The following is a 27,960-nucleotide window of genomic DNA, read 5'->3' as shown; positions in this document are numbered from 1 at the left end:
CAACTGTCTATTTTTCTAAGTCTAAAATGCGTACCATTTTCTCCTTCAGGAACCTCAGTATCTCAGCAATAGAAAAATGTTTAGGATCATTTGCCTTTCTTCCATGTAGATATGCAAAGTGTCTAAGCAAGTGCCTAGCGAATAACTTGGTAGCAAGGGGAAAATATTTCCTTAATTTGTACTTTGATTTGATTTCACAGGATCAGTGCTCCAAAGTGTGTGTAGTGTGAGCATTACAGTGTCTTCACAGAGTCTTCAAATAAAGAATGGTTGTGTTTTCAATTTGGAAGGGGTAGTTTCACAGGAATTAAAAAAAGAATGATCTGTAAATTTCTGTCTAAGCCCCTATTTCATGGCAAATGCTTTATTTTTTATCCAGCCAGGTAAATGTCATAGCATATTGAGACATGCCATTGCCATATTTGCAAAAACATCTTCCTGGTTTTGCTTACAAATCCCAAAAGCACAGGGGTACCTTATTTGAAAAATTAGCCTGAAGAACAGCTCCTGTTATCATGCTGCTTTTGCTTCTCTCTCTTCATGTTATGTTATTTACTAATTATATTATCAGTTATTGTAGTACCAGCACACCATGTGAAAGGCAAGAAGAAATGGCATATACCTATCCTAGCCCCAGATCCTTGCTAATTACTGATGTGATATGACAAGTGAAAAAATTAACGCTGGATGGAAGGAATTAGTTATATTGCTACAAAGAATGACATTGCATCATTCAGAAAGTGACAAATTATTGAAGATTGAATGCAGGAAATGGGTCACTAAAGCAGTGACTGCAACACATTTTAAAATCTTTTGCTAAGTATTCTGCATTTCTTAATACCACGTAATTTGAGGGCGGTGGTTTTGTAAAACCCTGTTCCATTGTTAAACATAATTCCCTTTTACAAACTACATTGTACTTAAGCTTTTAAAAATCATTGTTTTGCTAAAGAACATGTGAGCCAGCAAAGAACAGTGTTCAGCTACACCTTGAACAATGCATCCATCAAATATGAAGTCAGACTGCCTTCTTTCTCTGTCCTTAATTCCCGTCTGTCATTTCTCCATCTTAAAACAAAACAAAGCATTGACTGAAGTATGAATGGATCACTATGGCCCTTGTTCAAACAGGACTTTTTCAACAAAAAAGCTTTTTGGGATGACTGAAGACTGTGGAATTAGCCCCTGTGTTTTAAATTAATGTTGTGTTTTCTGGATGTTCTAGGTGACACTCATGTCATGAGAAATTTGAAATGATGTGAATAACAGCTACACTGGCAGTAAGGCTGTTACTTTTATGGAAACATTTTTATGTTAAATAGATTAGTGAATTCCTCTTTGTATTGCTTTGACTTTGAATATGATTAATATAGTAACAATAATTGCTTAGCTGGTAGACAGCTGCTTTTTCTGAAAAATCAAATCAAATCCATAGATCTTGTCAGGTACCTGACAATAATTGTTAGTATTGTTTCTCTTGGGCTGGGCTGTTTCATCCACAATTTTCCTTTCTGTGGGCCTCTATTTTCCCCAACTGAATATGAAATAAAATATCAAAGGGAAACAACAATAATGTTTGTAGGAATGTAGATGGTTGTTAGGTCTGATGACTGGCAATTCCTTACTTCTGGCATCATTACTTAGGCTGAAAAACTTTCAACTTAAATATGATTCATATTTCTGTTCTATCAATAACATTAATGTCAGAATGGGGTTGTTAGCATTTAATTAATTATCTGTGAAGGATCTTGAAGTCTGCAAGTGGCACAAGATTGAAAAATATGATGACACTTAAACACCTCCCCAAATTTATAGTAGAGGCTGATTCTTCATCACAATTTCTGTATAGATGTTTCATGGATCTTCACTGAGTAACTATTATGTTAGACCATATGTGTGACTATGTCAGCCACCAAGAGCTAAAGTCAGGCCTCAAGCTCTAATTAATTCAGTTAATATCCCATGTAATTTAAAGCATTATTGTATTGTTTTAGCTATATTCCATGCCAAGTTTCCATGAGGGTTAGCATTTTTTAGAATGTGGTCAAGAAATCTAAATTGTTTGTGTAAGCCATCAAGCAAGTAGCTACATTTAACATTTTTAATTCATTTAAATAGTACAGATTTGGACTGTGGAGCATGGATGTGCTAGTGGCTTATTTAGGATTATTGTTTTGGTGTTTATTAGGACACAGCTAACAATTCAGCTTTAAACACTGGTGAGTGAACTGGTGGAGCTGAGAACAGTTGCTTTGATTTCACACGCAGCAGATATTCCACTCAATTTTAGCTTTAGACTTTCAAATGGGGAAAGATGTATATGCAGGTTGTGAGTATGGCTGTGAAAACTGGTGCTGTGTTTTAATTGAGATTAAGTATTTTGCTTGCATATGTAAAACAAATGTACTAAAAAAAGTAAACTCGCTGCCACCAAAACTGAAAGCAAGGCACTCTGGAAAATATATGCTGATATATAACTGGCTAGAATTTCCTTCATTTTGCAAAGCCACGAGCCACATGCATCAGCTCACCACAAAGTCATTAGGTCTTTTTAAACTCAGATGAAAAACATTAACAAATACCACAAAAGGCTTTAGTATGGCCCCTTTGTTCATTCACATATGGCAGTTTATAACTCCTGCACCACTTGGGTCGTGTGTTTGTTTAAGCTGCCTCCATCAGGCCAGCCCTGAAAGAACAAAAGACATCTTGAGCGATCCTAAGCAGGAAATGGGCTAATCTAAACATGGCTTGTGACACTATAAGTAGAATAGAAAGGGGAGGGATTGATTAGTCATTAATGTCCAATTGACTCCATATGGATGTTGCAATAATAAGGCCTTTTTCAGTGCAGTAGCAGAGTTATTGAATTAGAGGTTTATGTTTCCTGAGAGCTGACCTTAGGGAATTCCCGGTTGGTTCTTCTTGTTGATGTTTTAAAGAGAATGGAGTCTCTTAGCAGCAAAAAGAGAAGTCTTATCATGACCAAGTGTTGCTTGGATGTAGCTAACCTGTGCTACAATATATTCCCACCTCTTAGTATTTACTTAGCACATTTCAGAATCCTTGCAGGTGAAAAAATTTAGAGGCCATTTAAATATTCCAATATTTAACAAATTGCTTGTGGCTTTCCTAGTTTTTCTTCCCATTCATTCACTGACATGCAGCCTGTAGGAAATGCTCAATGCTCAAATTGCAGCTGAATAATATTTGTGTAGCATTTGGAACAAAAGCAGCCTGACAAACAGAACATTTGTGTCACCCTTGTTCCAAACCTAGCTGTGTTTCCAAGTGGGTTTTTTGTCAGTGATGACAAGACATGCCAGTAAAGACAATAGTTCATGTGGTACCCATTTATGTTGCCTCTCTTGCTGATAATAAAAAATGAGAAAGTCTGAATGGTGTTGGGGATGAAGAAATAAGAGACAGGAAAGGGGCAAAACAGATAAATGTTACTCTACAACTGCTACATGTTGCTCAGATTACAGTGAAGTAGTAGGAGTAGTAGTAATTCTTGTAACTTTCTCTAAAACTGATAACCCAGAATATTAGTTAAATGGCTACTCTTGTGTTCTAAGCTTCCCAAAGCTTCTCTTTTCATACTATTTTTTCCATATTTGTCTTTTTCTATTTGATTTTAAATACTGCTACATTTTTCACAAAGGCTGCATTTGTCTGTACACAGGTTAAGAGCAGCTCAGGGGACAGCCAAGCTGGTTTTTCATGCTCCCTGTTTTTATGGCATGTCCATGTTTATGAGTAACCCATCTCTAGTGGTAAAAGAGTGACTCCTTTTTGCATGTTTATCAGGATCTGGTCTCTGCAGTGCTAGTTGTGTTGCCACAGACAGGGACAGGTATTTTGGAGGTCACAATCAGTCTTTTCCAAACTAGGCAAGTATGTCACCTCAGCTTAATGAATAACTGATGATAGGAGCTTTACTACTAACCAGTCTTTTCATGCCAGGAACCTAGAAAGATTGTCTTTATTTCTATGTATCCCATCTTGGTGTGTGTCCATGGAAGACGATCTGCAGTATATTCCCTAGATTAGCCAGATTCATTATCTGGGGGAAGTCAGGGGAAATGTATCACTTCAAACATGAATCAATGGCCATAGTGTGAAGAGTAATTAAGGAATAACAGGGTGACTGATAAAAATCTCTTTCTTTTTGCTATCACATCTTTTCTCTCTCTTTTCCTCATCTTTTTTAGCCTTTTTTTGCTCCTTTCTATCACATCTACTATTGTTTGTTTTCTGGTAACATGTAAAGCCCCATATCGGGTTTTGTTGTAGATGATGTGCAAAATGGAAGGTAAACTCATATCCCAGTAAAGACAGTAGGATTAACCCTACTATGGCCAAGATTTCAGAAAATGTGCTGAGAGATGATGCCTGCTGTAGAATTCTTTTCATCAGTAAATGTAAGAAAATCAGATAAAGGCATGAATGAATAAATAAATAAATAAACAATGTAACAATTGTTATTTTATGTTTCTTAACATTTATTTCACATTAGGATATTTATCTTTCCTGTTGATGATCAGATTCTTTTATCTTTCTATTTTTCTCTGACTAGAGATCTCTTTAGAAATGAAAATAGTGTTTGAAATTATTTTCATGAAGCTGCAGCATTTTTAGATTTATTGTGGTGTTCTTTGCCTCAGTATTTCCCCTATAGTAGTGTGGAATCCAGCTTTCACAGAGAGGTTATATCCATACATCCACAAAAAAAGATCATTCTTCTTTAATCTGCTTTTAGTTTTAAATCATCGAAGTCATAACAAGTTGAGCAAATGAAAAGGATCTAGGAAGTAAGGCAGTGAACACGTCCAGAAGCTAAAAGTGTCACTTTGAGGACAGCCCCTGTCTTTAGGCCAAAGTATAGACTTCTTTGCCAACTAAGCCACTAGGAAAGCCAAACTGTACTGCTTTTGCAATAATTGTAAATCCTGACCAATCTCTTAATTCTGAAAATCCCTCCTCCTGTGATTGCTGTATGAAGAGTAACTGGCAGGTAGAGCACTAGTTGCCATAGAGAGAAAATTACCAAATTCCTTCTCTCATCTTGTCCTTCACTGGTGGTACATTTCCATTTTATCTGTTATTTTAGTTATTAGAATTTCCTGAAAATATTTTCAGAAAGACGTAAAACACCTACTTCTTTGCACTTGCTTATTTTTTTTCTTTATATATTTCAGGTGTCTCTTTCAGCCTCCGTCAGTATGAACTATAATTATCACAATAGGAAAAAACCCCTTACTTTGTTAGATCTGTTGAAATTGTTTCTATAGGGCACAATAATGTCAAAATATCTGCTTGACAGGATGAAGTACCTAAGAACAACCAGTTTGAAAGCTTGTTCTTATGTGTTTCAACTTGTAAAACCTCACTGAGCGTGTGTCTTTCTATCATTAGCCACCTCATTTCTAATCTGAAAAGGTACCAAGACCTTCTGGCTCCCCCCGTAGAATCCCATGCTACAAGAACTATTTTACTGTAATGCTTTATATGCTGAATATAATTCTGTGGTTCTGAGACAGAAGAGCATGAAGAATATATTGCTTTAGTTATTTGCAGAAATTCATTTTGCAAATGCTTTTGTGATGGCCTATAGGTCAACTTGCAAATATTTCCCCAGAGATCAAGCTCAAAGAACATCAACTCTTTGGCTGTTTTTTCAAGTCCTTCAAGTATGGACTTGCATAAAGCGGATGCAGCCAGAGTTGACCTTCTTGGGATGGTTGTAATTTATTACTCCACGTAAGAATTGTTTTCTGACATAACCTTTCTCTGAAAACAGATTATTTATGGTCATTTTCTGCCTTCTTTTTATTTTTTGCCTTTGGTTTATTTTCTCTGTTGGTTTATTTTCATTCTATCTAAATTAGATATTAGAATTAAATTCATTCTATCTAAATTGCAGATTTAAAAGCCACCTATAATTTTTCTCTCAGTAAGACTACTTTTTACCTGCATTAGGATTGAAAAGTCCAAAATCATGTTAGAAAGGGCTAAAGACAAACTTCCTTAGCTGTAGTGAATAAGTACCTTTGTGAAAGTAAGAGATGGAAAGACATCCTATGGATTCAAATATGTCTTTCCTTTGTTGTGGGTAAAGCAGCTGAATAAGAAATTATAACTTTCGCATAAATAATAATTTAATTTTTTCACTGGCTTCCTGAGTGCCCACATACTAGTAACATATTTTTATTATGTTATCTTAAAGGATAGAACAACATGTTACATGCTGTGTTTGACTTTTCTCGAATTATGTATCTGTCTCAACAAATATTTCAGTGTTGACTTACTATGTTTGCAACTTATTGAAGTTTCTAAATAAATACATCCTCTCTCAAAAAACACCTTTGACATGTTTGTGGTCCAAGGCTTCTGGCAGCAATGGACAGAGCCTCATCAACCATTCACCCCTCTAAACTGGCCCTACCTGCAGGTCCCTCTGCAAAAGTGCCCTTTGCTTTTGCAGTAAAAAGCTGACTGCAGCCTCCTGTAAATGCAGAACACCTGTAGCATGGTGCTTAACTTAGAACAGTGTTAAAACAGTTTTGCAGCTCACATTTGCCGCAAACCTGTCCTCTTTTATGTGCACGCATGTTAGTATACAAATTGCCAAATTGGTGTCAGTTGTAAAGTAATGGCATTGGAGGCATCATAAATTACCCCGGTGATCCTCAGGAGAAGACACTGCTGTATGCGAATGAGTGTTTTGCTCTCAGAGTAATGTATGTCTTCATCTGGCCCAGTAGTCAGCATATTGCCCTGTGTTGATGGATACAGTCAGCTTGAAACTACACTACATTTCACTGCACAATAAACATGGCTGTCAACACCATATAAAGCAAAATCAATTTATCCTGTATGGTCAGTGCGTTTTAAATGAAATTAATGTACTGTGGACCTGGTGGCAAAAAGGTAGTGTATTAGTTATGCATCCTCTATTTTAGGGGCCTTTTTTCATGTAAATGTGTTTCTTATATAGAATTTTTAAAAAGGTATGCCTATATAATGCTTTCACTCTGAATTAGGAAAATTGGTTTTTGCACAACTAAAACTTGTGCCTGTATTCAGTAAATGGCAGTGTTTTGTTTTACTTACTGTAAAGAATTAATCTTATATTATTTGGCAAATAAATTCATGTTAGTAGCTGTAATAGTTTATAAAAAAAGGAGACCTATTGCTGTACTAATTTGTTGTCAAGTATCTTGTTTTTTCAAGGTATTAAATTATATGGTCGGTTTGATGAGGTCTAAGTATGTGAGTCTCCCACTGTAAACCCTTTTTGCCTTTTTTATAGCTAAGATATAACTCTAAAAACATATATTATCATTGCAATTGCAGAAGTTTTTTCCAGTAAAGGCATGCCTTGGTAATCTGTTTCTCCCATAGTAACTAGTTCTGCACTTCAGCTCTGTGAACTCTAAACCCCCATGAGGCTTTACTGTTTGTGGTCAAGAAACAGGGCTGGATGCATTCAAAAACCCAGTTAAGGCTGGCATTAGGTGAATTAATGGCAGATAAAAACCAGGACACTGGGATACACTAAAGCACAGCAGGCACGGAGCTGGAGTTCTCGTCTCCCACTCCGGAGGCTCCAGGATTCTGTGCAGGTACCTGTTGGAGGCAGACAGTTATATTAGATATATGTGGTCAAATGCTCCAAAGCACATCTAAAATTCAACCAAAGCAGATGTAACTTTAAAATATTCAGCTCCAAATGTTATCAGATCCATTCAAAAGGCAGCATGTACCTGGTGCACTGTATAATCCGTTTTATGAAATATTTGGCTTCACTGCTGAAGCAGCAAAGTCATTGTCAACGGCTTGTGTCAACAGGCCTACATAAGTTTGGATTCTCAAATGTAACTTTCATGTGAGTTTTTTTGAGCATTCAGATCATGTGTTTTATGTTAAAGTCCCAAATGGAAACTTTATCAAATCTCCATGTCTTAATTGGAGAAATACCAGTGCAATTCGTTTCTTCAATTTGATGTTGGGTCATCTCAGATGGGCAAGCCTGGCCAGTTACACTGAGACCACTGGTTGTCCCTTCTCTCTCTCTCTCTCTCTCTCTCTCTCATAAATCTGGCAGCAGAGAGAGAGAGACAGAGAGCAAAAGAGGCTAAAATAAGCACAGCACTTAAGGCACTTTCCTAATTCACGTAATAATGCTTTGCATCCATCTTGTTTCTTCCTGCCCTGACATTACAGGGAGTAAAGCAGTGAATGGCTCTGCCGCTAAACTACAGCAGTATTATTGTTGGCCAACAGGAGGGGCCACGGTGGCTGAAGCCCGGGTCTACCGGGACTCGCGGGGCCGTGCCAGCAGTGAGCCCCACATCAAGCGGCCGATGAACGCCTTCATGGTCTGGGCCAAGGATGAGCGCCGGAAAATCCTCCAGGCCTTTCCCGACATGCACAACTCCAACATCAGCAAAATCCTAGGTAAGTGCAAGGCAACGGGCAACAGGTTGTGCTGGCAGGTTTAGATTCGATATTAGGAAGAAATTCTGTACTGTGAGGGTGGTGAGGCACTGGCACAGGCTGCCCAGAGATGATGTGGGTGCCCCCTTCCTGGAAGTGTTCGATGCCAGGTAGGATGGAGCTCTGAGCAACCTGGTCGAGTGAAAGGTGTCCCTGCCCATGGCAGGGGGTTAGAACTGTATGATCTTTATGGTCCTTTCCAACCCAAACCATTCTACAGTTCTATGAACTTCTCTAATTTTAGGCCTTTTTTCTGGGAGATGTTCACCGAAATTGATGTTACTGAAACTTATACAAATGAAGATTCATGGACTATATTAATTTTCATTCCCTTCCTTTTCCCTTTCTGCCCCTTCTCTAATGCGTTATAGTCTCAACAGCACTCACAACATGCTTTAAAGCTTAGCAGCATTGAAAAGGAATGTTTTGTGAAATCTGTTGCAAGAGTGTGTCCCCATAAAGGGTTTAATTGCTAGATCCCATTAGAATGCACCTGAACTACAAATCACATGAATGCAAAATGGAACTTGATAGAATAAATACTGGGATAAAGTTAAAAAAGTTCAAAATCAAAGGTTTATGTCAGACAGTGCAACGTCAAGGAAGCCAGCATAGTTCAAAAGACCTGTACATGCAAACCTCACATCCAAAATGATGTTTGGTTCAAAATGTTGCAATATTCAAAAAACTAACCACTAGAAGCATGCAGTTAAAATATTGCTTAGGTAAAAGACACCTTAGTTAATATTTAATTTGTATAGATTGGGACAATTGGGGAATATTGCATGGATTATATTTTGCCACTCTGCAAATAAATGGACTCATTTTTGAGAAATTTTGATTTGCTTTTTAAGACCCCTTGAGAGAATTAGAAACATACGTGCGAATGAGTGGTGAAATGTTAAAACCTATATTTGCTTTTTGAGTCTTTGAAGTGAAAGACAGATTCCAAATGTAGCTCATAATAAATAAAAGTAAAAATCAAGTTTCCTCTGTAATCATTTTATTGTAAACTCTGAGTTCAAATACATTCTTAGCAAAGTTTGTTGCATGTTAGTTCAATCAGAGGCAAGAATACATAGAAATAAATGTTACTTTGTCCTAAAGCTTCCAAAATCTTTCTTAGTAGTTCTCATATTTTTGTCTACCATATAAGTGAGTTGTATGAATAGCCTTTCAGTTTTGTATAAAACCTTCACTGTTTCAGTGTTGGCAGCTGTAGGGAATCTATATTATTTGTGTGCATTCTGTGAAAAAAACTATTAGGAGCATAGTAACTGTATTCATTAAAATGTAAACTTCCAGCATAAATATTTCAGAAGTGCCAGCAATTGAGTGTTTGTTAACCATGGAATTAACCTGTCAGTATCTGCTCTGCCACAAATAAGTCTATGTCCATATAATATCTGTGCAACTTTTCCAGGACAATGAGAAAAGAGACTGAAATATTAGAACTGACACAGAATATTGCTGGCTACAGATAATATTTATACAACTTTTCCATTTGTTGATGTATGAAAAATGTTGGTAAAAGAATAGCTTCCACCCACGTTTACCACAGCTGTAATCGTTTTATTCATCTAAAAGACACCAAAAAGCTATTTTCTGCATTTCTTATTCCTGTCTCTATTCAAGTGTTTAGATAGCTCCTTACAGACAATACAAGAGATCTGAATACTTTTGCCTCTTCCTGTGTACACTGTGTTAATTTTTTAAACTTTTTTTTTGGTGCAGCTTTCAATGAGAGTTTACAGGACCTGAAGAGGTGTATATAGTTACAATGTGCTTTCTCTTTTACTTTTTATCTTTCCAGTGTGAGTTTGTGAAATGTAACTTTCTCTATTCAGTTCTGTGTGCTTATTACATCTGGCCAGAAAATAATATGCATAATAGGATTTAAAATAAGTATCAGTATTATGCCAAGCTTATATCAGAAGTTCAGTAAATCTAAAACACGCAGACAGCAAGGGATTGTTCATAACTTTGCTGAATCTATAAGGTTTGATCCTTTTTTCCTGCCACATAACAAGTTGTTAATATCTATTAGCTGGAGTGTATAAACTAAATTCTCATAAAAATATCAAAGACGCCTGTGTCCCTAGGCAATGTATTAGGCTTTTAACAGTGAAAGTATGGCTACAGACTTTCCTTAACCATCATACTGTGCGTGGTATTACAGAGGTATGGAATTACTCACAGATTAATGCTCTTGTTGTAAAAAAAATTAAGTAGTCTGTTTTGCAGCACGAGGCTGAGATTTTGAGACATAACTATTGATTTTAAGTGAGATTTTATTTAATTGAGATTTACATATGCTTGGTCTGCAGCAATATCTGAAAGTCAGGGTTCCTTTAAGGTGTTTCAGGTTGTGCAAACCAATATATGTGCAGAGTGATGTAAATTTAAATCAATTTATTTAACTAACTTAATTAAAATTTATTATGGCGAGAAGGCATGTTGAATGGTGTATGTGTAAGGCTAAACCTGCTTTACTTGAGCACTCACTAACATTTTGTGTCATTAGGATCTCGCTGGAAGTCCATGTCAAATCAAGAGAAACAACCTTATTACGAAGAGCAGGCACGACTAAGTAAAATCCACCTAGAAAAGTATCCTAATTACAAATACAAACCTCGACCAAAACGTACCTGCATTGTGGATGGGAAGAAACTGCGTATTGGCGAATACAAGCAACTGATGAGGTCTCGAAGACAGGAGATGAGGCAGTTTTTTACTGTAGGGTGAGTACAATCGCTGTAATTGTTTTCCAAGACAGAGCACGTTGTTTGAAACCAAATAGACTTATCTGTTTAAGTCACTGACTAATGTCATTTAGAAGGAAAGGATTTGAACCGGTAAGACCTTATTAAAAACATAAGATGGAATATGGAGCTATCAGCTTGCCACTGAATGCTGATTATGAGACTGATCATGGAATTCTTTACAGTCAAAAGAAGTTGTTTCTCATTAGCCTGAAAGGTTTGAATCATGTCTTTTGTGAGTTTTTAGTAAGCTAATCCATTCTGGGTTAGTAATGACTCCAGCATCGTTTCCTAAATTAAGAGAAGAACAAAGAGAAAACCACAAAGGATTATTCCTCTGTAGAATAAGGAATCAGGAGAGGGGGAAAAGGCAGAGGAATAATAGCAGTTGTGTGAGGAACTCACATGAATGAATGATATCATGGTACGAAGCTACTAGGAATTTTGTTATATATAGAAGTGTGGAAAAAAATATTTTTTAAAAAGTAAGTTTTAGAAAGAGTCTTTCAAGTAGTGCATAGATAGACTGGGTAGATTTATAACCCAAAATATATGGCTCAAAAAGATCCTGGCACAGTTTTAAGAACACTGTGTGTGTTTTTAGTGGTATTTCCTCTAATGTTCAGCAGAGAAAGCAGCACTATGAAACATCAACAGGCTAAAGATAACAAAAGTCCAGTGAAACAACTGCACCATAACTGATTTCTCTCTCCTGTTTTTTTTTCTTTTTATGAATTAATCTGTGATGCTCAGTGCTCTAACACAATGTTTCTGGTGATTTACAAAGAGTCTAAAAGCTGTCTCCAGTGCCAGCCTTTCCAAATTCCCAATGTTCTGCTTATTTCTCTAATCACAATAGTCTCCTTTTGTTGGTTACTTCACTACCAGATAATTGACCTTGACGTCGATTATGTGCCCTCGTTTTTGGCTTGGGATGCAGAACTCCTGTTGCAGTCAATTATTTTGTGGTACAGCCTGCAACAATGTGGGCTCTTTCTTCAATCAGTAAATAGAAGTGGTTTTGATATCTTGAAATATCTTTCCAGTCTATAGTTATGACATTGTTTTTTTATTCTTCAGTCTAAGGGAAATTGTTTACTAATAGTCTTCCATCAAAATTGCACATAAGACTCTAAATAGAAATGTGAGTTTATACTGCACATCACAAATTATATTCAGATTAAGGGAATGAAATTCTAGTTTATGTCTTCCAAAGCAGATTGACAGACCAAATCACATCTAGAAAAGAAATGCAAAAGAAATGCCAAAACAGCAGTCTGAACAATTTGAGAATTGTTTGCTAATTCAAAACAGTATTAAGCAGTAGCATTTTACACATTCAAACTCGTGGCTAAATAGGGGAGCAAACATGGAGGACAGATTTAAGAAACTTCTAAAAGTGCCTACCTAAAGAGTGATATTTCTATTAAAAATATGTATACTAAAAGCTATTCAAAACTAGACTGGCACAACCTAAATGTAACTCATATATCCAACAGTATGATCACAAAGACAGTGAGAATGTCACCATTTTTCTAAAGGATTGGTTCCAATTCCTGTTTATGCTAAGTCCACTTCACCATGTTCTATCAATATTGAAGAAGTTTAAAGTAAACTACCTCTGTGCAGTTATATGATGATGCACTGGACATTACCAAAACTGATGACTTTTAGTTGTGCAAGTGATGGAAAAGGGAATATGAAGTCTAATGGATGCATTCATTAAGGTGAAATGAGATCCATGTTGCTGTTCAATGTGAATACAGATTTTGGTCCTGAGGAATCACAGGCTGGGATTTAAAAAAAATTATTTCATACTTCCCTGTGACTTCCCACTGTTGTCCCAAATTCCCCTTTTCGCTCAAGAATAATTTAAAACAAACTTATTGGAAGACACCAAGTAAAATTAGTGAAAAAAAACCAGACTAGAACATCTTTTTTGAACTGAAACATAAAACATGGAATCGTTTGTCTCAGCAGAATAGTTTACTAAGTAATGAAAAGCAACATTTCTTTCAAATCATACTATAACTAAGTGAAACACAGTAACTGAGCCCATCAACTTCTTAAGCTTACTCTCCCCTGTATTTAACGTAAATATTACATAAAGCTTTAGGTGGAATAGTTTTCCTAACTGACCTCACACCCCCGTTATTTTTCCACTGTTTTGATGGAACAACATAAATCGTCCTTCAGAACTGCAGACGTGAGAGTTGAGATGCTGTTTCCTTTTCACAGTGAAATAAGAGACAAATGTGGTTTTTCAGACTGAATATGTTCTGTGTTTACAGTAAATATTTCAGTGGAAGATAGAGAATAAAAGTACAAAATAGACTCCAGTGAAATGTGCCAAGTGCTTCATATTGCTTGAAGTACCGCTAGGGTTTTTTGTTGCCTTTTTTTTTTTTAAAGAACAAACCAATTAAGTTGGGAATGGGGATGCCAAAATGGCAACAAAATATCATCACAGAATAAAAAGATGAGTAGGAGACGTGTGAAGAGTCAGATACACATTCAAAACAGGTGGCTAGAGAAAACAGCAAAAAGCCAGAAAAGGTATATTTCTTCATAATTGTGTTTGCATTTTTCTTATACCAAATGTACATTTATGTTTTAGTCAATCCAGTAAAGGCTAGTTCCTGTCAGACTTCCTTAGGTGAACCACGGCCTAACATAGGATAATTCTGTTATGGGTACAACCCCCCACCACAAATACAGAGTTCTCCCCTGGCTCAAACTTTTTTGGTGCAAAAGGCTCACACTGCTCACTTCCATGAGCCACAATCTTTGATAAACTTTGGTAAGATGCACAAAGGGAGTTTAAAGAATCTCAGTATACAAACTAGCCAGGATTTAAAATAAAATAGAGAAATAAGCTAATGAATGGCCAGGTTCTGTTCTGATTTTTGAAGAAAACCCTCCAAAGAATGAGAGTGAAGATTTCTTGGAATAAATTGGGCAGGAAATTAATGTTTTCAGATAAATGTTATTTATTTGATAGACAAAATCTAGGAACTGCCAAGTATTTTAAAGAACAGAGTGGAACTTACGATGTGCGTAGTGTATTGCACCCCTACATGAATGAATTTTGTTCCAAATGAGGCAAATAATATACAGAAATAATTCATGTTTAATGCAGAGTATATTCAAAAATTGCTGGCTTCAGTCTAGTGGAAGTTGAATCTGAAGCCAGCTATGTCTTTAATTGAGTTATTTTTAATAGTAAAATTATTAATGGAACTTGTGAATGATATCTTCAGCATAAGTTAATCCCAAACAGACTTCAAGTGATTTACAATTTATCCTCCATAGTAGTTTTTTGTAATGCATAAATAAATGTGAGCTAACAAATGGATCATATATAAACCATAAATTCAGACATTTTAAGTTAAGAGTCTGCCTTTTGTTGCCTTGTCTTACAAAGATAATTCATTGCTCAGTCATTTTTACAGTCTAATACACTCTAAATACAAGTATATGCTATATACATTTCTCTGCAAAATGATGTAAGCAGTAATTTTTTTCTGTGCTTTACCAGCGTAAGATGTTTAGAATAAAGCCTTTATAGTGTTTATAACTACTGTACACACATAGTCTGAATGTTGCTAGGCTATGGTTTTGAATAAGTCTGTAATATTATACTCCTGTAGCTTGAACTTAAAGGAAGTACACAATGGGTGCTTTTGTGAGATTTACTGTTATTTCATTCCTTATGGGAATGTAAGTTTCAGGGCTGTGCAGCATATGAGCATTTTCCTTAATGCAATCAATTTTTGCTTCAGTCATTTAAAGAGCTGTCAGAAAATGGTTGGGAAGGGATCAGAAAACAATGGTAATTTGCCAATTTAAATGTTTAGCTGGTTTGGCAAAAGTCAAAAGTGGAACATTCTCCAGAAAAATCCTAATATTAATGCCACAAACTTGTGAGCAGGTCAGTCTGTCTAAGAATTTTCATGTTACTTCTATTTTTATATTTATTTAAACATTTTGGGCCAAATCTTTTGCCCCAGAGCGGACAGACATGTTGTCTGTCAGTGCTGGCAGAGCAGAGGAGAGTGACCCCTAGTAATTGTCCACATAAGGATTTCTTTGTCAAAGAGAAGATGGTGGAGACAGGAGTGGTTTGAAGCCAGGGTACTTAGCCACGTGCCACCATTCCCCACGGATCTGAAGAGATCAGAAGATTAATGTTGCTTTCTGGAAATTTTAACAGGCAGAAAACTTCCATGTGCAACTGATCTGAATTGTAACCTGTAGCTTGCAGGTAAAGTATGTTTTTATGTCCCCCCTCCAAGGTTCTATGATTGGTAAAACTCTAGCTAGAGGCAATGATTAAATGCGTGGAATTTAATGTTGTAAAAGACTCCATTAACATGAATGCCTCTAAGACCTATAAATAAAAGAAAACATAATGGCCAGAGTTGTAGGTTAGAAACTCCAACTCTTCCTTTCAGGGATAGTAGTGGTAATCTAAAATGCTCTGTTTTCTTCCCCCCAAGAACTTAATTACTTAGGAAATGGTAACACTCATCTCCAGCAACCCATGCCATCCACATAGTTTGTGATATTTTAAAATAAGGCTTTCTGGGACGTAATGTAGCAACTAGAGCAGAATTTACAGTGACAACCTGATCAGCTCTAAATAATAACAGGTATTAAATCAGAGGTAGGTTTCCAGTTACTGGGGGTGTGTAGGTGCCCATGTTTAAGCGCTAGCAAATTTTTTGCTAGCAAATGGGTAGCAATTTGAGACCCTTTCCAATTAGGTGGTACAGTTACCACATGTTTACAGTTCCACAGTGAGATATAGGTAATTTAAAGTTATTACCCAGCCAGCAGCAGGCATGCACAGCATGTCTGACTTTTGTTTAACATGTAAAAAAGGATTGCATTTATGAATGACAAATTCGGTAAGCCTTTAACTTTCCTGTTACACCAATGAAGATCTTTGACAATTAGATTCATTCTGTAGTTTGTCATGCATTTGTTTGGTGTGTTCTTAAGTAAAAAGTACCTCTGTAAATTTGGCTTCTTTAGGCTCAGATGACCTCCTTGCTTTATATTTTGAAATGGGTTGTACTTGGGCAGCTGTACCCCGTCCCACGAAAATGTGGATGTGCAAAAGAGTTCTGCTGACTTGATAAGCATTTGCAAGAATACCAGGATTTCTTAGTCTGTCCTTTAGGCCTGATAACCACCAACATATGTCACAGCATTGTCGTTAGCAGACTTTTAAAATTGTTCTTTCTGCTTGTAAAAAGGCAATTTGCTTCTGAAAAAATACAAACTTTTTTTGTGGGGGGAGGTGTAGAGGTGGATATTAGTGTTCCGATACTTAATGTCATCTGTAACACAGCAGCTTGGGCTCAATCATTCCTTGAGTAGGTTCTACAACTTCTGTTACTGGAGTTGTGAAAACTTTTCTCAAAGCATCGTTTGGCATTGGTATTATGGTGTTCTTTGATGATCAATTGGTGGTGTTTTGTTTTGTGAATTTATTTAAGAAATGCCGGTGAAAGATTAGTACCAGCAGTTTTAGAAAGAATTAAGTGTGTATGGCCTGGTGACAACTATGTAAATTTTTTCTGTTGACCATGTGCATGTTTCTTTTTCCTCTGCTTTGTGGAAACATTAATTAATGTGAACATTTTCTGCATCTAAAAGTTGTGGAGGAGATACATGTGGGTTTTTAGCAGTAATAGTTTATACTCCTGAAAACATGCAATCCTAAACCAGAAATGTTCCCATGTGAGGTAGGTGTTCAATTTTATGGTTAAAGTATTGAAAGATGTTTGCAGAAAATCACTTGCAAGCAAATACATTGGCTGAAATTGTTTTCACAGAACATTTATCAGACCATTTAAAAAGTGAAAATTTAGTGAAAAATCCCAAGCTGTTTGTAAATCATCTGCAAATCATCATTTGCAAACAGGAGTATAATGACTGTGTCAAATGAATTACTGCGTTTTTGCTCGCTGCTAGCCAGGTGTACGAGACTTACACAACAGATGTTTGAATTTCTCAAGCTGTGCAGAGGCTGTAAGAGTCAGGCTAGCAGTACCAGCCATGGCAGGACTACAAGCTATTTTAATGGTATGTTACACACAGTGTTCATGATTTCACTGTATCGGTACCCAAACTTGAAGGACTTCAGGGTCCCAGTAACTCTCTAGTGTGATATTTGTCATAATTAGAGTTTGACCAATGAACAATAAAGACTCAACATTTAAGGTTTTGTAAATAAGCTTGACATTATTTTGCGTATTGATATAGCCAATGATTAGGAATTTGTGAGACTGGTGTATGAAATGTCTTTCTGAATTTAGTATAGAATGACGCAGTGGTCAAAAAGTTGCAGATTAATAAGACCATTCAAACACATCTGACAGTTTCTGCTGCTAAAATTCTATAATAGTTTGCTGCTATTGCTCTGAAGAAGGTTGGGAATACATTGAAATGTATGATTCTTTAAATAGATTATGCAAGTAGGTATATATGTTCAATAACTAGTCAATACAAATCAGCATCTTCCAGAGCAGATTTGTTCTTTTTTATCAAGTACTTTACTTCAAAACCCCAGTTTTATACATAAAATCCTAAAAAGCAAATGGCATTCTGATCATGGATCCAAATAAAAGTCAAAAGCCAGCAATAAAATATCAGGAGAATGTCTAAGTGATGTAGGAATCTACCTTGCACTTACATAGTAAATTAGATGCTTACGGTTTGTCTGCCATTTTAGGTACTTGCAGGTAATCTCGAGGTCTCTCATTAACAGAAGCTCTTGCCATGAGTTTAGAGGGTTTAGATTTTGGATACATGTTGTATCAGCAGCAGGCAGGTATCACACAGGTGCGTGAAGCCTTGTGATGGTCTCTCTCCAAGTGCTAGTTCATATTATGGTTTCAACAGACACATAAAATACATGCAAGAATGTCTGGTAGTGAAAACACTTCACTTCCCAGTTGTCCTTTGGGGGAGATGAGACGAACCAATACCATAGAGGACTGGCCTATGAGCCCAGAGGAATACATACAGTCTGTCTAGGAAACTGCCAGCTTTTCTTTCCTTTGGACTTGCAGAAGGTCTTCCCTCCTCTAAACACATGAAAAGACATTTCCTTCTTATTTTTCCTTCCAGGCAACAGCCTCAGATTCCAATCACCACGGGAACAGGAGTTGTCTATCCCGGTGCTATTACCATGGCAACCACCACGCCGTCCCCTCAGATGACATCAGATTGCTCCAGCACCTCTGCCAGCCCTGAGCCCAGCATCCCTGTCATCCAGAGCACTTATGGTATGAAGACGGACAGCGGAAGCCTTCCTGGAAATGAAATGATAAATGGAGAGGATGAAATAGAAATGTACGAGGACTATGAGGATGATCCCAAATCAGACTATAGTAGTGAAAACGAAGCCCATGAGACAGTCAGTGCCAACTGAGGAGTGTTCACAGAATTAAAGTACTCAGACTCATTTGGGTTTTTTTGGGGTTTTTTTGAACAAAAGTTCTTAAAGAGCCTGCATGCATGTGTGGCTCCTACAGTTACATCAGCAGAATGGTCTTAAATGTTTCTTATCGTGTGAGACAGATTGTTTCCCTAATTTTTCATGAACTTGGGTTTTTTTTTTTTTTGTTTTGTTTTTGTTTTGTTTTGTTTTTTTAATTTAGATGAAGACATAAATATCAGACATCAGGACTTGAAAACCTATATGAATCAATAGCTGTCTTACAAGTCTTACCTTTTGTCTTTTTCCGTTTGGATGCTGATAAAGGTTTAAGTTACTGTTTTAGATGGGGGTTATACATTCTCACTCAGGTATGCTGTGCCAGCCTACAGGTTGTGAATGTGTTTTTATTCTGGATTATTTTAGAAAACAAAAACTGCAGATTTCATATTGTGAAACAGAACAAGTCCGCAAGTGTGCACACCTGTGCATCATAGCTCGTCTTTAAAAAATAGTCTCTGAATTCCATTTTTTTCCATATGTATAGCTGAACTTCTGATGTGCCAAACTTTTCATAACTTTTGAATCTTAACATTTAAACAAAAAGTCTTAAAGGAGACACTGTAAAGTCTTAGACAATCCTTTGGCATCTTAAAAAAGAAAAAATTATATATAAAACCTAATTTTTTTCCAGAATATGGTAAAGTACTCAGGAATCTGGAGACAGGATATTCTTAATTAGTGAACATGGTTGCCATAGTGCATGTGCCCAATTGCTTTTGCCTCTTGATGTGCCATTAGTGTGAAATTTTAAGTAAGCACAAAAGAGCAATCACCAGCTATGGACGGGCCTGTCGTAGCAGTGTGAGGCCACCTCTGATTACATTCTCTACCCCTTTGCTTTTAACCCTTGCATTCAGTCTTAACACATTTTCTCTTAAATAATTTATTCATTCCAGAATGTCAAGGGTCCAAATACTTAATATTTATTTTTAAAAGTACAGTTGGTGGCATTACACTTGCAATTCCTCATTGATATTTTAAAGAGCCTCTTCTTTCCCCTTCCCTAAATCACACAGGTATATGAAAATAAAAGTGCACCTGCTACTAAAATGAACATGACTTTTATGAATGAGAGATTCACTTGTTCCTCTAACACTGTATGTTCAAGGAGCACTTGGAAACACTCTGCTATATGTATTGCAAAATAAAGTGAGTACTTTTATATGTACATAGCGTACAAATATCCCTAAAAATGTGTTTATAGTTATAAACCTCTATACTTAGACAGCAAGGGCAGATGTAAAATCCAAACTGCATTTAGAGTCCACCACGCTGAATTTTTAGGGCCTGAGGAATCCTGTGGCAAATCATGGCTCTGTACATCATGTTCCTATTGCCACCTGAAGGAACTGGGCTACCTTAAGTATTCATGCAGTGATTTATTTGTGAGACTCCAAGTGGGGGAGGGAAGGCCACTCAAATATCTAATTGCAAAGGTGGGAAAATGGGTCATCAAAAATATTGTATATTAGTTGTGTGGGAATGTGACTTGTCAAGCATTTTGGGATCTTTGGACGTAAGGTGCTATAGAAACAAAAATTTCTGTTTGTATTACTTCTAGAAACAATGCAATTACTGGAGAAAATTCTGGGAAATACAGGAGAAAGGCATTCAAAGATTGTGAATCCATTAGATTTTAAAGACGAAGGAGAAACTGCCTTCATTTTTTCCCTCATACTCCACTCCTGTTCACAAATAGATCACTGTATATATATATGTATATACAGTTCCAAGAGGCCTGATGAATAAGTGTGCTGAAGCTCCTCAACTCCCTCAACTTTTATTTGGAATTGGATGTGTTCAGCACACTGGTGATAAATTCAGGCTCGGGCTGACAGGTACCAGTGGGCCTAGAGCAGCTCCTCTGGAAGTTTGGGAGCATCTTCCCAGAGAGCTGTGCAGGTTTTGCTTCAGGCCCAGATGACACAAGGAGCCTGGTGTTAGTCTGGCTGTCCTTGTGCATCCTGTCCCGCAGATGCTCTCGTGAGCTGCAATGACACGAAGCTCTCTGGAGGAGCAGTCCTCTTCCTCACAGCCCCACTAACACCTGTTCTGTCAGAAATGGCCATTTTTGCCACTGTAGGAATCACGTTTCTATGTGAGAGAACGACCCCCAAGACAAAGAAGATTGTTCAATTTACAGGACAATTTATTAAGATAATGGCATAGAAACACAATGGTCAAATTTCTCTGACCATTTTGTAATTTGGAACAAAAAAAAGCTATATTTTTAATATTTATTTAAATGTGTTCTGAGTCCATGTCTAATAAGCAATAAACTGGTCTAGCCAAGTCTTTAAAGGCATATGCTGTGTCATTAGCTGGTGAGCGTCCTCTTTAAGCTGGCTAAGGTACTGATAGAAAGTGGTTTTTGTTCTTAAAATAGCTTGGGAAGTTGAACTGGTTTTAATACATTCAGCTCAGATTGGGGGGAGGACATCATTATTTCCTAAAAAAAAAAAAAAAAAAAAAAGACTATTTATTAATGTCTTACATAATTCTCCAGTTAAAAGTATCTCTCCCTCCCCCCATGTCACTTTCTTTCTCTCTTGCCTCTTTTTTTTTCTGGTTTTGTTGCATAGGTAGAATGCTGTATTGCTAGCATTGTATTTTATGTAATTATTTTTTTGCACAAAGGCAAACATTTAGATTAGTTGGTTAATTTTTTTTTTTTTTTTTAATTTTATGACCATGCCAAAATAATATTCTGCAGGCTTGTGGAGAACAAAGGTCTGTTCTTTAGGACTGAAACTTGATTTTGCTTGTAGTACAAAAAAAACACACACTCACAGATGTTGTTTCGTAAGTGTTATAAGCACTGGATATAAATGGTATTTTTTATCACTTCTGACTAATGTGAAACTGTTGTACGAAAACTACATGAACAAAAGTCATCTGTTTCGACTCGTGTGGGCCTGCCTCACAGTTGCCGGATTTGAGTCATTTTTATGTCTTGTTATTTCATTTATTTATGCAAAATACATGTATGTATGAACACTTTGTTTTAGCTCCAGCCCTGCCTCAATGCTGATGCTCTGTATGTTAAAGCCACATTCTTGAAAATGACTGGCTGTTCAGGAATTGCCAGCTGGTGAAAATTGCATTTACTGGCTAGGGGAATGGGAGGAACATATTTGAATCTGAATTGTGCCTATGAGCGTGTTATTCTATTTATTAGCCGACATTGGCTCTAAAATGTCAGTAGAAATCAAGGAAGGACAATCATAAGGATAAAACCCAACATTTTTACTTTATTAATCGGAGCTCAAAACAAAGTTTTTGATGAATTTACCATCTCATTTTAGATTTTTTTTAAATTGTGTAAATATAACATAGGAAATAGAATTTTATTTTTTGTTCATGGATACTTAGTGAAGTATAAGTTATGTATTTACTTTTGTTCTATATCAGTGTATGTTGGTCCATATTAAATGCTGACAAGTCACTGTACCTCATGTAGATGCTGAATTTACACCCGCAGTGTGAGTGCAGTATTGTGGACCTGTAGCTGGGACAGCAAGATGCCTCACTTGTGCTCTCTCTGATTTTTAATAGCATATTCCACAAATAGGGAATACTTCTTTTTTAGAAAGTTGATGCATGAAACATGCCAAATTTTGGCTACATTTGATGGGAAACACAGTCTTCTGAATCCAAGTAAAACCAATGAGATATTTTACTCAACAAGAACGGCATTTGGAAGTCAAAAGCATATCCCTGAAAGATTAAAATGACTGAAATGGCCCTTGCAATGCAGGCAAGACTCCATAATATGAAACTTTTATGTTGTACATTCATTTAATCTTGTTATTGTTATATTAGGCTATGATACCACGGAAATTGTTCACACAATACGCAAAGAGGATTCATGGATTTGCTTCTTAAGCTTTGTGTTTGAGGCCCCTTAGAAACTATCTGAAAAAAATAACTCCATTCAGGAGCACTAATATAGTAATACTATTTTCTCTGTGAACAATTTATTTAATTAACAGATACAATATATTTTCTTTTCAGAAATTATTAAATACTTATATTCAAGAGAAGAAGACTCCCCAAACAGTCTGATACCCAACTAGAATAGTCCACATCTTATTTTATAAAAATGGAAGAGAAAGGTCCCAATGGAAACCATACTGCTTTCCAGGGTTCAGGCTTACATGCAGAAACAAGTCTGAAGAATTGGCCAGATTCTGGTCTGCCTGTATGTTTGGGCATCACCATTTAGCTTGTGAAACCACCTGCTGAGCATTCACAGGACCTCAATATGCTCCTAAATCAGTGTACTCAGGTGCAGCGTGAGGTAGGGGGAGGGAAAAGATGGGATGGCTCTGGGGTGGAAATGCAAACCCAACAGCAGCATTAGTCCAAACAAACACACTACCCTGTGCAAAGCATACAACAGCCAGCTGTGGGCAGTTTCTGCTTTGGAAAAACACAACACAGCCACCTCCCAGTGCCATCTAATCTCTGGGTTGGCTTTCTGGATTTTGTTTTTTGGTCACATCAAAGGCATGGCATTTCAAAAAGATCTCCTAGCAAAATGTTCTACAGCATTAAGACCCCATCCTCCCCCAGCAAAACACTTACATGCCTGCTTAACATGAAGCATATTAGTACTTCCACAGTGGTCATGAGGACCAGTGCAGTGTTGGTGTTAAGTGGAGTGAACTTTGCTGAGCCAGGGCCACAGTAAGAACAACTGCACTGGAGATGCAGCCAGCAGGATGTACGATAGAGTTCTTCATGTTTTTGTGAGAGGTTAATGGATGGGCTTGGACCCCTTGGTGTTTTGCATGCTTTTTTAAGATTCAAGATGGCACTTAAGCATGTTCTTTTAAAAGAATAATACTATATGACCTCATTTGATCTTTACAAAACACTTTTTCCTTGAAAAAACCCTTCTTCTAAACTTTTTTGGTACAACCCATTAAAATCTGTGTTTTTTCTCAGATCAAGCTACATTTTTGATATACTGCAACGTCCTGCAGAAGGGAAAAAAACCAGTGTATATGCAAAACTATTTCATTTTAATCCAACACCCTTTTTTAACTACCAGAATTGTTGGAAATGGTGACAAAGAAGTATTCTGAGATTTCACACGCTGGGTAAAAAGGGGTAGGGTGGGGTGAACTGGGCTAAAGGAAAACTTATCAAATTGGTATTTATGGCAATATGAAAGCTATAAAGCAACTTAGTGACATGGCTTGCTTTGTAATTTCCGCTTTCTAAAAACCACAAGTGAGGTCCTTGGTGCTCTTGGAGTATGGGGAATGTGCAAATATTTAACTGTTTGTATGCTGCACATTGCAGACCTGCTAGTGTGCATTCTCCATTTGTCTTCCTTTGTCATTTGTGTTTTGCTTTCCAGAAAGCAATGTTGTTTTTTTTTTTTCTTGTACCCTTCTTCAGCTTGTAGCAAACTAGAATGCTTAGCATTTATGTTCATTCATTATTGTATTTCCCATGTAAAAATTTTTTTATTACATTAAGACAAGCTTATAAGCTGTTACTACATAACTTATCTTACTGTAACTCTTATTTCCTGACATTGTAATTTGTTTGTGATGTATATTGTGAGATTGTACTCTATGTTAATTTAATCAGCACAATTCACTGACATGCTGGACTGACATGCTAGCTGCTGTTTCAAATTGTAAAGTTTGTGTAGAGCTGTTGGGACAACTGAGACTCTCTTGTCAAGGTACTATGCTTTGATTCCTATAGCAACACCGTGGGTGCAGCTCTTACTGGCGAGGGCTGCTTGTTTAACACCCACTGGCTACTTAATGGGCAGGTTTTCTTTGTAGAAATTCTATATACAGTGCAGGTACCTACCTGGGCCCATGGCCGGTAATTATTTGGGCGTTTAGAGGAAAAACTAGTGTCTATTGCTGCTTTGAATATGTTTTAAAGTCTGAAAATGTAAATAGTTTATCAAAAAAATCTTGTACAGTCCAGTGTAAAGTTTTTAAATGAACTTAAAGGTTGCCATCACATCTCACACTCTCCTCTTGATACAGTAAAGAAAAAAAAAAGAAAGAAAAAAGTTTGCTAAGGATATTGATTTAAGAAAAAAATCTGTTCTCAGATTAAAAAAGAGAATAGTTATTCTTAGCTCTGCTTCATTGCATAAACAGACTTCTTGGATTTTGTTGTGCAGTATTGACGTGAGGTAAATTAAATATTAAATAATCTTTCAGTGGTACTTTTAAGAGTCTTCTCCTCCTCTGCCTCAGTTATTGATGGAAAAGACAAAATTGAAAGACACTGTCCATATACAGTATGTTCTGGTGTACGTTGGCACCTTACCTACATGTTTCGGGTGGGAGGGATTTTTTAAATTTTTTTTTTTTTTTTTTTTTTTGCACAAGGTGCTTTCCTGATATGTTAAACATGTCATCCTTGGGTGATACAGTATATGCCATGATAGGGGTTTAGACCCCTCAGGGGAGTGTCTATAAGACTGCCTATTTATGCTCATTTACCTCAAGACTGTCCTCTCTACCCTTAATCTATTCACCATCACTCCATCTTTTGTACTGCTGTTGACACTTACAAATTAAAGATAAATTTTGTTTTATGAGATGTGTGTGTGACTTCTTCTATGCATCCCTTATTCCTTTGAATTTAGTATTGAAGACTGACTATGATGAGTTGATGGGAAAATGCAACGAGGCCTGTTTAGCTGGCCTCCTGTAAATTTGGTGACTGAATTTTCCAGATCTTATGTTTTCCGCACGCCTTTCTAGTCTATGAAGGCATTTATCAGCCTCTGAAATCCATTAACACTGTATGCTGTAAAAGACACGTGTGATAACCAACCTAATTTGACAATACGCACTGACTGCTGTCAATTTTGTGTGCAGGAAGTGCTGTTGGTAGCAACATAATCACAGAAGGATATTTAGTGAGTAGAAAAGAGACAAAACAGTTCTCAAGTTTTTTCTTTCTTTGCCTTCCCCTTTTCTGCTGCATATAACTTTAAACAAACTAACCAAAGTTAAACAACAAAAAGCCTATAGTTGCCATATTGCCATGTCTGTAAACTGCTGCCCTTGGTGTGTTGTGATTTGTTTCTGACTTAGTCATTAGTCATGGTTCTCATAGGGAAATAATAAATTACATTGAAGCGTTCTGTACTGTAGCAGAAATGTACCAGAGCATTTTGGTTGTACATTACATCAGATTCCAGTCAAGTTCCAGTTAGTGCACAAACCAACTTGAAACATCCAAGTGGGACGGAATCCTTTCTTCCTTGGAGAGAGCATCATACATGAACTTCCTGAAAATTACATTCTGCACTACGAATCTGTGTGATGGAATACTTCAAAGTCAGCAGTGGATGGTAATGAAGAGTCTGACCAACGTGTTATAATGGATAAATACATGAATATTGACATGTGCAATTTAATCAAATTTTTTTTCTCTGCTCCCCACACATACCCATTTACCATGTGATTTTTCTCCTTTTTGTACTGGATTCTGCAGCTGTGAGCACTGATCAGTAATCTGAAACACACTGATGGTGTCAGCTGGGTTGTTACACAAATACAATGAGAAGCAAGCTGAGCAATGGCTACAAAAAGTCACTGCTTCCTGCAGCAGTAAGATACAAAATGTTCATGTGACATCTCTAGGTGTCAATTAGAAAAAAAATAGCACTAATTGCCACTCAGGACAGGGGGCTATCTCCACATGTACAGCAATCTTCTGGACAAGGCAGCATGCTGGGGCATAACCCATATAGCAAGAGCAGCACATTTGTTGTTGCTGGTGCTGAGGACCACGTGCCCAGGATAGATGGGTGGCATCACCTGGTGTCCTTCCCTGGAGAGCAGCACCTCTGACCAACTTGCTGCCTTCCCTGTGCTGGTCTGGTTGTCACTCTAAATGGCCATCTTAGCCTTCAGAAATCTGGCTAATAATACAAAGTGTGCACCAGGTCACCACAAGGGAAAGGTAGCAGAGTGCTGGATGAGCAATAAATAAACTTCTAAGTTATCATGGTCATTCCAATCATCACAGGAGGGCTCTACTGCACTGGAAGCACCAAACAAGTGACAGAGCACAACAAATATGAAAACTGAGGTGCCCCTGCCTCTCTGGCCCATTCTCCTTCTCCCAGATGTTTCTCCCTCCGGCTGAGCACAAACTCTGCTCACCAGTGCAGGTTCCTTGGGAGCCCTCAGGACTGCTGCAGTTAGGGGTTTTCAAGATTCCAAGGTACAGCACGAGTCTGTCTCCCCACTGGGGGTTTTCCCATGGCGATTAATTGCTACCATGGTAGCCCAACAGCAGCAGCTCATACAGACTGGGAGGAGGGGGAAAAAGTAGTTGTTGATTTATATCTTTAATAAACAGTTTATAATAGAAAATATGAGCTCCAGGTTGTGTCTCTGAGCAGTTAATGACCAACTGGGTTAAGGGCCTTCAAATACTGCCATCAGTCATTAATTGCCAGGAAATATCCTTCCTGTCATCTATTATTCCTTAATTGTATCAAGACCCACTACAGTGGAGGACTGTTAAATCTGTGGATTAATTGGAATCTGACCCTCAGTAGTTCTAATAATATCAAGGCCACTGCAGGTTAGCACTGGGGTTCTTGATATGACAGTTCATAACAAACTTCTTCAGAGCTGTTCTGCTTTATATTATGGCCTGCTGGATGACTGACACAATAAACCATAATTGCCCTGTAGAAATCACTGTGGTCAGTTGTATTAAGAACTACTTAGGGACAATTTAATTTGCTTTGACACCACAAACTTTAAAAGCTTCTATAGTTGTATTAAAACCTCTTGGACATTTGGTTGCTGTTGTATTTCATCAGCAAGGGATCACTGGATAAGAAGCAAAGGTTATTATTAGAGCTTTAAACAATGCTCCTCAATCAAATTACGAAAGAAAAGCATATTGATTATTTGGGTCTTTTTTTTGCCACTCTTCTGGATTATCAAGATGTGTGAAGAAACCAGGTAGGCGTTTTAAATTAAGTTTCAAAAATGGTATGTAAGCTCAAAACTTGCAAACATAAAGTATAAAACCCCCTGACTCTTGCATTACTTCCACAACTTCCAGGTTTAGTTTTATGAACAATGTACCTCACACTTCAGATGCATGACCAAGCTTCATTTTAAGTCAGGCCACAAGGACTATATTTGGAAATCAGAAAATAGAAAT

General features: G+C 37.1%; 1 protein-coding gene across 10 annotated transcripts in view; it reads left to right on the top strand.

The window, feature by feature from the left end:
• SOX6 (SRY-box transcription factor 6) overlaps positions 1–25,357 on the top strand; it is a 374,652-nt gene extending 349,295 nt beyond the window's left edge. For 7 of the 10 annotated variants that reach the window (XM_042038377.1, XM_042038378.1, XM_042038379.1 and 4 more), the window contains 3 exons: positions 8,230–8,463; positions 11,027–11,243; positions 18,405–25,357. In XM_042038377.1, coding sequence (XP_041894311.1) covers positions 8,230–8,463; positions 11,027–11,243; positions 18,405–18,708 — 755 coding nt within the window. In that variant the 3' untranslated portion in view covers positions 18,709–25,357. Of the gene's footprint in view, positions 1–8,229; positions 8,464–11,026; positions 11,244–15,477; positions 15,529–18,404 lie in introns of all 10 variants that reach the window. The other 3 variants (XM_042038382.1, XM_042038381.1, XM_042038384.1) reach the window with 2 other exon arrangements.
• The last annotated feature ends 2,603 nt before the right edge of the window (positions 25,358–27,960 follow it).

This window comes from Corvus kubaryi, unplaced genomic scaffold (assembly GCF_017639235.1).
Source record: "Corvus kubaryi isolate FWS band 111438036 unplaced genomic scaffold, C.kubaryi_AGA036_p1.0 37392, whole genome shotgun sequence".
NCBI lineage: Eukaryota > Metazoa > Chordata > Aves > Passeriformes > Corvidae > Corvus > Corvus kubaryi.
This window is presented reverse-complemented; position numbering and strand designations above follow the sequence as displayed.